Source organism: Glandiceps talaboti, chromosome 20 (assembly GCF_964340395.1).
Source record: "Glandiceps talaboti chromosome 20, keGlaTala1.1, whole genome shotgun sequence".
Taxonomy (NCBI): Eukaryota; Metazoa; Hemichordata; class Enteropneusta; family Spengelidae; genus Glandiceps; species Glandiceps talaboti.
Genome location: NC_135568.1, coordinates 18,763,832 through 18,777,656, shown reverse-complemented (window position 1 = coordinate 18,777,656; position 13,825 = coordinate 18,763,832). Strand labels below are relative to the sequence as shown.

Below are 13,825 nucleotides of genomic sequence, written 5' to 3'. Positions count from 1 at the left end.
ATGCATGTACCAGGACTACATGGAGCTATCAAGCACAAAACTTAAAAATACTATGGAGTGATAAAAAAAAAATATTCACAAGTACATGTAGGGCCGATGTCATTCGCTAATAAACTAGTTGGAGATACATTCAAGCTGGAAAGGTTAGAATTATACCGTAATATACAGATATAATTGTGTAATTTCTGAATGAAAGTGAGAAAGATAAACTCATGAACACGGGAAAATATAACTAAATTGACACCCACATTGCTGTCACAAAAGACAAATATAATTCCACACAGAACAGGTTTTATTCAACCAGAGTACTTGGTATTACATACAGATACTTGATATTACAGACAGAGTACTTGGTACTACAGACAATAATTGGTATTATAGACAGTAGTTGGTATTACGGACAGCAGACAGTACTCGGTATTACAGACAGCACTCCATTACAGACAGCACTCTATTATAGACAGTACTTGGTATTACAGACAGCACTGTATTACAGACAGTACTTGGTATTACAGACAGTACTCTATTATAGACAGTACTTGGTATTACAGACAGCACTCTATTATAGACAGTACTTGGTATTACAGACAGTACTCTATTATAGACAGTACTTGGTATTACAGACAGCACTCTATTATAGACAGTACTTGGTATTACAGACAGCACTGTATTACAGACAGTACTTGGTATTACAGACAGTACTCTATTATAGACAGTACTTGGTATTACAGACAGCACTCTATTATAGACAGTACTTGGTATTACAGACAGTACTCTATTATAGACAGTACTTGGTATTACAGACAGTACTCTATTATAGACAGTACTTGGTATTACAGACAGCACTGTATTACAGACAGTACTTGGTATTACAGACAGTACTCTATTATAGACAGTACTTGGTATTACAGACAGCACTCTATTATAGACAGTACTTGGTATTACAGACAGCACTGTATTACAGACAGTACTTGGTATTACAGACAGTACTCTATTATAGACAGTACTTGGTATTACAGACAGCACTCTATTATAGACAGTACTTGGTATTACAGACAGCACTGTATTACAGACAGTACTTGGTATTACAGACAGTACTCTATTATAGACAGTACTTGGTATTACAGACAGCACTCTATTATAGACAGTACTTGGTATTACAGACAGCACTCTATTATAGACAGTACTTGGTATTACAGACAGCACTCTATTATAGACAGTACTTGGTATTACAGACAGCACTGTATTATAGACAGCACTGTATTATAGACAGTACTTGGTATTACAGACAGCACTCTATTATAGACAGTACTTGGTATTACAGACAGCACTCTATTATAGACAGTACTTGGTATTACAGACAGCACTCTATTACAGACAGTACTGTATTATAGACAGCACTGTATTATAGACAGTACTTGGTATTACAGACAGCACTCTATTACAGACAGTACTGTATTATAGACAGCACTCTATTATAGACAGTACTTGGTATTACGGACAGCAGACAGTACTCGGTATTACAGACAGCACTCCATTACAGACAGCACTCTATTATAGACAGCACTCTATTATAGACAGTACTTGGTATTACAGACAGCACTCTATTATAGACAGTACTTGGTATTACAGACAGCACTGTATTATAGACAGTACTTGGTATTACAGACAGCACTCTATTACAGACAGTACTTGGTATTACAGACAGCACTCTATTATAGACAGTACTTGGTATTACAGACAGTACTCTATTATAGACAGTACTTGGTATTACAGACAGTACTCTATTATAGACAGTACTTGGTATTACAGACAAACTGTATTACAGACAGTACTTGGTATTACAGACAGCACTGTATTATAGACAGTACTTGGTATTACAGACAGCACTGTATTACAGACAGTACTTGGTATTACAGACAAACTGTATTACAGACAGTACTTGGTATTACAGACAAACTGTATTACAGACAGTACTTGGTATTACAGACAGTACTTGGTATTACAGACAGCACTCTATTATAGACAGTACTTGGTATTACAGACAGCACTGTATTACAGACAGTACTTGGTATTACAGACAAACTGTATTACAGACAGTACTTGGTATTACAGAAAGTACTTGGTATTACAGAAAGTACTTGGTATTACAGACTATAGTTTGCATTATGAATAAGACTTACCGGTGAACACTGTGCTAATTTATCTGATGCTACTAGCTGTACATTAAGATTGCGACTCTGAGATTTGCCCCTGGACTTAATAAGTCTGGTTAAAACCTGTAACAAAGTCAAACAAAGACTAAATTGTTATTTCAACTTTGAAAGTGTGTGGATGACTCATTAGATGTATAACCATGGATTAAACTCAATTGTCAATCAAAAGGATTGAATTCAGATCACATTAATATGGGGTTTTTTTCACATAGAAAGACAACTTTTGTTACTTGTTTGTTTTCCAGGATAATTTCTGTTGTCAACAGGGATTGGCTTCCAAGATATTGTTGGACTCTGTGAGTAAAATTTTTCATTAGTAACCTGTAATAAAGTTATATTTTATTGAGTTTATCCAGTTTTCATTACATTTGTACTTGTACAGTAACTACAAGATAATATCAACTTACTTTTGGATTAGCTATTTTGAGATAGCATATAAATGGTGCTAGTGAAGTCTTGGCTAGTTGGGCTGGGTGGTTGATTGTATCGCAATCTAACACAATCAGCTGCATGGACCTGGCCAATTCAAAGATTCTCTCTATTTCTGCTTGTACTTCAGCTGTAGAGGAGGGAAACAGAAATATAAATAAGAAATGTCTTGAAATGAAACATATATGCAGGTATTAACAAGCTAACAAACACACTGTTCAACTTCAGAACGGTCATTGGTTACCAATGACCACTAGGTGGCAGTATTCATTAGTTACCACTGACCACTAGGTGGCAGTACTTAACTTTGATTCAGTGTTTAGAGTCTAGCTGGCCTGTTTTCAGTACTTACTTTGAAGACAAGTTGACGGTCAAACAAAAATAGTACTAGCAGAAATATATATATACTGCCAACCTTCCATATATATATATATACTGTATGGGGGTATTCTGATGATGACTTTTTGGGTTGTTGCTAACTGACTAATTGTAATAATGACTTGATATGAGAAACAGCACAGCAAGAATAAAAGAGATATCACAGTAAAGCATCATTGCCAAACACAGACTAGTGTCTAACAAGAACTATTGAACCATACAATGATACAGTATGAATATTACCATATTTCCATCTTTCTGTTACCTGGCTTTTCAAACAGTGTATGAAGACAAGACATACTCACCTATACTAGACGATCTACTATTTGACCTTTCCATTATTGCACGTTTAAAGAGTGTATGAAGACATACTCACCTATACTAGACGATCTACTATTTGACCTTTCCATTATTGCACGTTTAAAGAGTGTATGAAGACATACTCACCTATACTAGACGATCTACTATTTGACCTTTCCATTATTGCACGTTTACTAGGGTTGTTCAGTACTGAACGCTTGGCTAACGCTATATCGGCAGTCACTCTGGTTATTGTTATCCTAATATTGAAAACAGAGAGAGAGTACTGTTATAGTCCTTTTGACAACAGACATAGTCATGATACAGTCACTGACTATACATACTTTTGATACTCACATGTACAACATATTCACATACTCACATGTACAACAAATTCACATACTCACATGTACAACATATTCACATACTCACATGGACAACATATTCACATACGTGTACAACATATTCACATACTCACATGTACAACATATTCACATACTCACATGTACAACATACTCACATGTACAACATATTCACATACTCACATGTACAACATATTCACATACTCACATGTACAACATATTCACATACTCACATGTACAACATACTCACATACATGTACAACATATTCACATACTCACATGTACAACACATTCTCATACTCACATGTACAACATACCCACATGTACAACATATTCACATACTCACATGTACAACATACTCACACACTCACATGTACAACATATTCACATACATGTACAACATATTCACATACTCACATGTACAACATATTCACATACTCACATGTACAACATATTCTCATACTCACATGTACAACATATTCACATACTCACATGTACAACATATTCTCATACTCACATGTACAACATACTCACACACTCAGATGTACAACATATTCACATACATGTACAACATATTCACATACTCACATGTACAACATATTCACATACTCACATGTACAACATATTCACATACTCACATGTACAACATATTCACATACTCACATGTACAACATATTCTCATACTCACATGTACAACATATTCACATACTCACATGTACAACATATTCACATACTCACATGTACAACATATTCACATACTCACATGTACAACATATTCACATACTCACATGTACAACATATTCTCATACTCACATGTACAACATACCCACATGTACAACATATTCACATACTCACATGTACAACATACTCACACACTCACATGTACAACATATTCACATACGTGTACAACATATTCACATATTCACATGTACAACATATTCACGTACTCACATGTACAACATATTCACATACTCACATGTACAACATATTCACATGTACAACATATTCACATACTCACGTGTACAACATATTCACATACTCACATGTACAACATATTCACATACTCATGTGTACAACATATTCACATACACACATGTACAACATATTCACATACTCAAGTGTACAACATATTCACATACGTGTACAACATATTCACACTCACATGTACAACATATTCACATACTCACATATACAACATATTCACATACTCACATGTACAACATATTCACTCACATGTACAACATATTCACATACTCACGTGTACAACATATTCACATACGTGTACAACATATTCACATACTCACATGTACAACATATTCACATACTCACATGTACAACATATTCACATACTCACGTGTACAACATACATGTATTCACATACTCACATAGGTCAAAATCTGACAACTTTGTATGTTTATTTGATGATGGAAAGCACACGGCCACTATAGTACTTAGTAAATGAAAGTGTGATTGAAACATCACAATGATCATGTTTCTATTTGATAAACTCACTTGGATCTCATATATACTTTTGTACAAACAAAGTAACTTGTATCTGGCTGTCTGATATTGCATCTTGCTAGATAAGATTTTGCCACTATATACAGGCAGGTCAAATATGGGTCACAATGCGTGCATATATAATTTTGTCAGTTAATACATGTATAATGTTGTAAACATTGAGTAGTTCAGTTTTGTCTTGATGTTAAAGCCACATTAATTCATATCAATCAAACATCTTGTCATAAAGACTACACATTGTGTTGAGCATACAGAAGTATTCTGAGGAAAGTTGCTGGTTGTGATTCAAAACTCATTATCAATTGTCTATTATTCATGAGCAGAAACACATAACTATACCCTAAATGCTACATCAGACTGATCTGCTGGTGTCAAGACCGATCTGCCAGTGTCTGGCGTGACCGCGGCTATTATGTGAATGACAAGACTCCTTAGAGGGCACACTGCGCCTAGTTTGGAGTCCACAGCCCACAATTTAACCGATATCATAGAGTAGGAAAATGACGTTACCAAGTATCTTTGGAAGGTAAAAGAACAAGGAGTGTAGTACCACCAAACCTAATGATGCAATAACACCCTTAACTCACACAAACTTGTTGCCATGGTAAACAGAATACATTTGAAGTAAACAAGTTAAAGTTTGAATACAATACCTACCTTCCTTCAAACCTATGTTTGAGATAGTCAAATAGGGCTTTTTGCATCATATCTGTAACTTCATAACCTTTCAAGGAGGGTCCAACTAACACTACTGGCCTCATTGAAGGTACCACATCATATGGTGGTATGTTTTCTTGCTGCAAGAATAAATAACAATTAATGATGGCAACAAGTCTTGGTAGAAGACACAGTTACTTTATTTTAGTGTGACTAACAGATTACAGTGGTCTGAAGACCTGTACTAGTGCAATTTCCCATGGGACATGCTAGTACATTGGACTAGTCACAATTGTAGTCAAAAGCCAATAAAATCATATCATATATGAGTACATATCACTGCCGGCTGGGAAACTAGACAATGTTTCTTCAGAATAATAACTGTCAGAAACATGACACGCTACAGCGTGCGTGAATATTTGTTCAAGCATACTACCGGTACATATACTACAGACCATATACTATGTTGTCATGTCAATTTTTGATACTGGACAAAAAAATATAAATGGGAGCATAAATATAATACTTATTGTCAAAGAAGAACTACTCCATTTTGGTTCTACGTCTATTTTGGACGTGATTAGCAATGTAAACATCATCCAAATATGAGTAAGGCTGCCATTTTTCAATACTCTACATTGTATAACTCATAACTGCAAATCTGTCACATTAAACACCATGTTTCCAACAAATTGAAATGATAAAATTTCACTTTCCCTTCAATTAATTAAATTCAAGATCAATGGTATAAAGCTATTCAGTTTTTACTTGAGTTTACTGAATCATTTACAAGAATCATTTACAAGTTTAAAGGGCTCTAAATACCCGGGTGCACCATGCTACTATGTACGTTAATTTTGCCCAGTGCAGTTAGATTTCAAAACAATGGTGCACGACATGCATGTTGGCTATCATGGGAAAAAAAAAAATGTTATCTTCAGAATAACTACAAATATCTCTAAATAGGTGCTTTCAATAATCAAACTTTGGATTTTGATATTAATACAATGATTTTATTGACATTGGTCAATCAATCGGCTTGTTGTAAATGTGGAAGTAAAAAACGCACGAAACCTCGTTACCTCGAGACTTGAAATACAATGTGATGTAAAAATGTGAGACATTACATCGGCGAAGTTCAGCCGATGTACTCGTATACATTACATGTGTTACACTTGAACAATCACTGGCAGTGGTAGGACCCCAATGATCTAGTGATCGGCCAATTACATTCTCTTCGCGTTCTTTCATCAACAATACTAAAAACAGTCACATGTAAAGTTGTTTATTTCCCGTGAACAGTTGTGACAAAACTGCAGACCCTTCTCGACCTTGGTGTCAAGTGATCGTCTGATGACATTCAAGTGAGAAAGTGGCCCGAAAATGAAGGTTCAAGTAATAATACTAATGTAATTATGATGACGTAATTTCTCCGATGAGTACAGCTGTGCCAACGGATGTGAACTTGCCATCGACTCGCAAGAAAGTGGTAATACACGTGAAAAAATAAATGATGACACTGAACAACCCCCACTAAAGAAAAAATTAGTACATCGGTTTCAAAAATCTTGGCAAAAAGATAAACCATGGCTAGTTTTAGATGAAGATAAAAAATGTATGCTTTGCAGCATTTGTCAACAATTTGATAAAGTATGAAGCCAATTTAGTTTTGTAGCCCTGGTTGCACTTCGTTTGCCGGCCTGGGAATGATGACGATGAACTTTCATACATAATGAACGAACTGTAACTGAGGAATCGTGTGCATTGTGTGCAGCAGGTAAATATCAAAGTAAAGGTTCACACTGCATGTGAAAAGAAATTATATTTCGAACCCTGGTTTACAATATGAATCCAACGACTTGAAACTACTCAATTAGGGCAATGGCGTGGTTTAACCATGGATGTATATAGGGGGACATCCATGGTTTAACATGGATGTATATAGGGGGACATCCATGGTTTAACCATGGATGTATATAGGTGGACATCTATGGTTTAACCATGGATGTATATATAGGGGGACATCCATGGTTTAACATGGATGTATATAGGGGGACATCCATGGTTTAACATGGGTACCTAATTCAATTTGTATGCATGAAAGGCAAAGTCTATATCATTCTGCTGGGGTACTAGTGAGTTAAACAGCCTCAAGTTTGTGTCACCCATTCAATGATAAATTGATATGATATGATCATTCAAACTGAAATCAATTCTTTAGACTTTTTCCCCATTTACTTTGGTACCTGTATGAGTTATTACAGAGCCATCGTAGTCCCTATATTCAATTTTGAGCTCTGCAAATATATTAATGATATGCAAGTTATTATGTAAATGCCCCTCTATTTCATCAAATTTGTGGCGAATCCTATATGTATGTATGTATGTATGTATGTATGTATGTATGTATGTATGTATGTATGTATGTATGTATGTATGTATGTATGTATGTATGTATGTATGCATGCATGCATGCATGCATGCATGTATGTATGTATGTATGTATGTATGTATATGTGTGTGTGTATGTGTGTATGTATGTATGTATGTATGTATGTATGTATGTATGTGTGTATGTATGTATGTATGTATGTATGTGTGTATGTATGTGTGTATGTGTGTATGTGTGTATGTATGTATGTATGTATGTATGTATGTATGTATGTATAGTGTATACTCTACTTGAATGGTATAACAGTATGTATCTATAGTGTCGCCACAAGTAGCTGCTCACCTTCTTAAAGAATGGTTTTCGTTTCTCTTTTGGCTGAGGTGACATGGTGTTTCCTTTTGACTTGCCTAGGGAGTCTGTGTCTTCATCCACTCCATTCTGTTCTGTATCAACACCTGAAAGTTAAAGTTTCAACAAACCAGTAAGCTTTTGTGAACAACAACAGAGAGTTAGAGCTGGCAGTTATGAATTCTCACTTCTATGGGCTGGCAGTTATGAATTCTCACTTCTATGGGCTGGCAGTTATGAATTCTCACTTCTATGGGCTGGCAGTTATGAATTCAGTAGTTTCCTATACAGCCACTGGTGACAAAGAGTTGGTTTATGTTTTTAAAGTGGCTTATTACAGATTCAATATTTTGAACTACAATTTTGAGCAGCACCAGTCACTATGTACTACATAATATATACGTTACTGGTTGTTCATATCTTGCTTATGCCTGCATAGGATAATGATACATTTGATCTGGTTTTTCAGTCATTAGATTTCTTAGAGTTCTTGAAGAATTTTTTAAAACAACCTTATCAGGAAATCTGTATAGCCCAGTAACTTGCTGTGTTCATTTTCGGACTAACTTTGCCAAAGCTGGGGTGCCTACACTGATCATTATGTGTGAAATGGCTGGAAATCGTGTAACCAAAATGTGGTGTATTAGGGCTTTGTAATGATACCACATGCAAACCAAGTTGTAAAATCAATCAATCAATCAATCAATCAATCAACCAATCAAATTCAATAGTGCCGATTTCCAGAGCAATGTTCTTTTCAGTAGCGTTGAATGGCTAAAGCACACCATAGGCTTTGGTGAACAACTAAATCTTCAGTTTTGTTTTACGAGTTGAACTAATAACATGAACACTTTCCCAGTTAGAACTAAAATGAACAAGTCAATAGTATGTCTATGAATATCGTCAATCATCCAGGTATGAAGTTGATAATGACATAATATAATATAATCTATCCAACTGGACTAGCTGTTGTTTTGAATGGCAACAGTTTGACGTCCTATGCTGGACGCTTCTTCAGGCCGACTGATCATGTGATGACAGATGGTTGGTGACACCTGACAAAGTTGAATTGTCATGTGATGATGATGTCATCAGATCATCCATCAGCCAGAAGAAGTGTCCAGCACAGGATGTGAAACTGTTGCCATTCAAAACAACAGCAAGTCCAGTAGGATAGATAACAATTATGTTACTTGGTAATTACAATATAACTATACCATATACATAAATTAGAGTACAAATATTATTGTTGTCATACCCACCTGGTGTTGGTGGTGTTGATCCTCTTGAGTTGGCTGATGATGTTTTTGAATTGGCCATGGTGACAACATCCCCTAGGTTGGATCCACTGCTAGATTTACTATGATGAGGGAGAGACACATGACTACTTTTACCACTCAGGGGAAGGGTTGCTGCTTTATTGGACAATAACGATGTTGTGGACTTTCTAGTAGGTGACAGAGGTAATTTACTACTACGTATGAACAGAATTACAAATACATACCAATTGAAAAACAAGTATGAGCCAGGCGGTGCAATCACAATGCAATGATTGACGGAACAACATATGGAATGATGGGAAATTACAATTAAGGGGACAGCATGGGAAGAGAAAAGAAAAAGGAAAGAAAGCAAAAGTGAATTAGCATGACCAGAAAAAAAAGAACCCCAAAGAATCTCTTGGTATCCTTAACCTGCTCACACCCCCTCATGCTGGCAAAAATATGGAATAACCCATTTATTAAACTGGGTTACTGGTCCATTCCACTTAAATAGAGGTGAACATGTTAAATGCGAAGGATCAGAGCACAGTGGAACTGATGCACATGTTTAGGAGGCACTATATGGTGATTTTACATGATAACTTGAACGAAATAGGCTGCTTTCAATGGAGAATGTAGGCACATAATGTATACAGTAATATAGCTTAGACAATTAGATAGGAAATGAAGTAATAGAACAGAGCTTACCGACTATATGATCACATTTATGTGCAGAATGAGATCAACAAGGAAAATATGAAAACAATAGAATGAACAAAACTTGACCATCCCAGGACACACAGATAACACTTTGACATCATTTACATATCAAATTTCATATTTCAATCTGTCTGTCTATCATTTTACAAAGGGTAAAGGTCACTGGGTCATAGATCAGTGGTATGTTTTGCTCAAACTGATGAAGTAGACATGAGCCACCTTATCACCATTAACAGAGAAATGTTTTCAAGTTTGATAGCCTTCAAGAAGTGTTAAAGGGTGGAAAGTTAGAGTAGACAGATTAAAGTTCATCTATATCAAATAGATTCATATTTATACAAAAACTACAGACATCACATATTGAATATTAAGTTCACACACGTCAACAACAATAAGTTAACATTGACAAACATTTACAGGTGACACTAAAAGGTTTTTCAGGTTAAGATTCATGCAGCATGCTGACATGTCTATATAAAATCATGCCAATGGCACTGTAGCACAACTGTACAGTTTATGTGATTATCTACAGATTGCACCTACAATCCAGGCTTGTTGTTGATATATGCACCATAATGTTAATGTTGCCAAGTCAAGTATCTTAGCTGCTGGGTGACTATAGGTCAAGGTCAAAGGTCAAGGTCTTCAAAGATAGCTCACATCTGATAATATGGGGGTAGACACTTGAATGGAGTCTCTATGTATTATGAGTTATGCAGTAAATAATTATTTTTAACTACAAATATGGCTGCCATTCAGTAAAACTGATATGAGCAACAAAACTAATGTTTGGGTGTAGTTCCTTTCTTCAATATTACTTGTGAACGTGATTTAAAAGAAATTGACAATATGTCAACTCAACAGTGTGACCATGGTCAAGGTCAAAGGTCAATTTCTCCAAAGATAGCTTGCATCTGATAACATACAGTAGACAGTTTCTGTGTATTACAGTTTTTGAGTTACGCAATAAATATCAATTTTTAAATACAAATATGGCCGTCATTTGGTCAAATATGCATATATTAAAAAACCAATTGACATGCATATGTCCCATATGATGTCACATTTGTGTCAGGTTTGAAAGAAGTCACATATTGCATGTCTGAGAAATGATGGATGGAAGGAATCACACACGCACAGACAGACGGATGGAGCCCATTGTAATAACATCCATTACGGGGGACTAAAAACTGCTGGACCGATTGGTGAAAACTCTATAATTCCAAAACTACCGAGCAGATTTGGCTGAAATTTACTGTGGATGCATCTGGGAATATGGTGTGATTTTCAGACCCAATTGGAGTTATTTTAGACCTAATTTCAATGCACACATCGGCAATATACAAATTAGATCTAAAAATCTCAATTTCTCACATCATGTTGTGAGTTCACTTTCATCTACAAATATGAAGATGAATCTTCAATAAACTTCAGCTCAATCTGTTCAGTAGTTTTGAATTGAGAGATTTTTCAGCAAAAAGACACATTTTTAGACTTGGTATCATCATGTTATAAAGAATACTCAAATCTGAACACTCCTAAGAACATTCCCATCAAACTTCAGACCAATCTGCCCAGTACATTTGGAGTTCAACATTTTTTTATCCAAATCAAACACCTGTAATGCAATCCCGCAAGTTCCCGTTGTTCCCACAAAATATAAAGGCAATCAGTTCAGCAGTTTTTGAGTTTAAGTTGTGCAACAACAATCCCCCCCCCCCCTCCCCTCATACAGCACTACCGAAATTCATTAGTTCAGTTATGCTAAAAATTAACAATACTGTGAAAGACTAGAACCAACAAGTTATCTATTTTACTCTTGGGGTAAGTATAACACTTACGTTGTGCCTAATTTTCCAGATCGGCTTTGGCTGGATTGTTGTAACTTCATATTTTCTAACTTGACAGGGCTTGGAATGAAACCAACATCACAGCCCTCTTTCACTAGGCGTCCTATCCACCAATCATTGTTGTATTTCTGCAAGACATCAAATGAAATGTTACACACTTTAACTTAGATGAAATGAAATGTTACACACTGTAACTTAGATCAAATGAAATGTTACATATTGTAACTTATATCAAATGAAATGTTACATATATTGTAACTTATATCAAATGAAATGTTACACATTGTAACTGGAAACATTATTTACAAATGAAATATTACATCATAGAGATGTTCCTTTCAGAGCAGTTAGGAAACTTTCATTGCCTCAATGTGATGGTTGATAGGGGATACCGCCTCATTGCCTCAATGTGGTGGTTGTCGGGATACCCCCCACCCCCTCATTTACATGAAAGTTATCATGAAATTCACCTTTTAATATAGTAGTTGTCAGCATGTTCACCTACCTAAACTAATTGTTGCCACAGATACTCACCTCCTTAATATGTAAAAAGTCTTTGACATCAAAGGATATAGCAGCACCTTGTACAGGGGAGTCATCATCTAATGAACCATCAAAACCCACATTCGTTCTTACTGCAAATGCTACAGGTTTCGTCTGTAAATATACAAAAGATACAAAAGTTGAAGTAAGTATACAATATATACAATTTGTAAATTCTGGGTGCCCAGGACTTGAAATACCCAGGTGGAGCATGCTACTACACATGTCTATTCAGTCAGCTGCCAGTAGATTTGAAAACTTAGGTACATTAGTACATGCTGGTTTAATAAATAACAAAGTTCTACAATATCTTCAGAATCACTTTGACATGCTAGTTAAATAGTAAAGTTGTACAATATCTTCAGAATTACTTCAGATGACTCAAAATAGGATTTTGACATTAAGATTTAAGCAACATGACTTGATCGATTGACTTGTCAGATATGTTGAAGTAAAAGTATACAATAAACCATGCTATCCTTGAGATGTTAGACTTCTTGTCAACTGCAAGACATTGTAAGTAATTCCAAGCTACATGATCTGGAATGCATGTTGTACATCATGGTTTGTGTTGGCCATGTGGGACTAAATTGAATCTGGTTCAAATCTGACACACCAATATGACCCAAAGGGTTAAAGCTGCACTAGCTGTAACTAGAATAGTTGTTTTTTTCATCAAGTAACCACACATATATATATATATATATATATCAGAAATTAAGACATTGTAAAGATAAACAATTTTATATTTTCAATGTTTAAAGTTTGTGGCTAATGACTTTTCCATGTGGCAAATGAGGCTATATATATTCACTAAAAATTGGTCACTTACTTATACAAGGTTTCA

General features: G+C 35.4%; 1 protein-coding gene across 6 annotated transcripts in view; it reads right to left on the bottom strand.

Annotated features, from left to right (window-relative positions):
- Window positions 1-13,825, bottom strand: part of LOC144450752 (voltage-dependent L-type calcium channel subunit beta-1-like) — a 113,938-nt gene that overhangs the window by 13,285 nt on the left and 86,828 nt on the right. For 4 of the 6 annotated variants that reach the window (XM_078141455.1, XM_078141459.1, XM_078141461.1 and 1 more), the window contains 8 exons: window positions 12,970-13,092; window positions 12,427-12,563; window positions 9,866-10,074; window positions 8,598-8,710; window positions 5,864-6,003; window positions 3,471-3,583; window positions 2,624-2,775; window positions 2,184-2,279 (listed from right to left, as the gene is read on the bottom strand). In XM_078141455.1, the coding sequence (XP_077997581.1) occupies window positions 2,184-2,279; window positions 2,624-2,775; window positions 3,471-3,583; window positions 5,864-6,003; window positions 8,598-8,710; window positions 9,866-10,074; window positions 12,427-12,563; window positions 12,970-13,092 (1,083 nt within the window). The remainder of the gene's footprint in view (window positions 1-2,183; window positions 2,280-2,623; window positions 2,776-3,470; window positions 3,584-5,863; window positions 6,004-8,597; window positions 8,711-9,865; window positions 10,075-12,426; window positions 12,564-12,969; window positions 13,093-13,825) is intronic. The other 2 variants (XM_078141456.1, XM_078141458.1) reach the window with 2 other exon arrangements.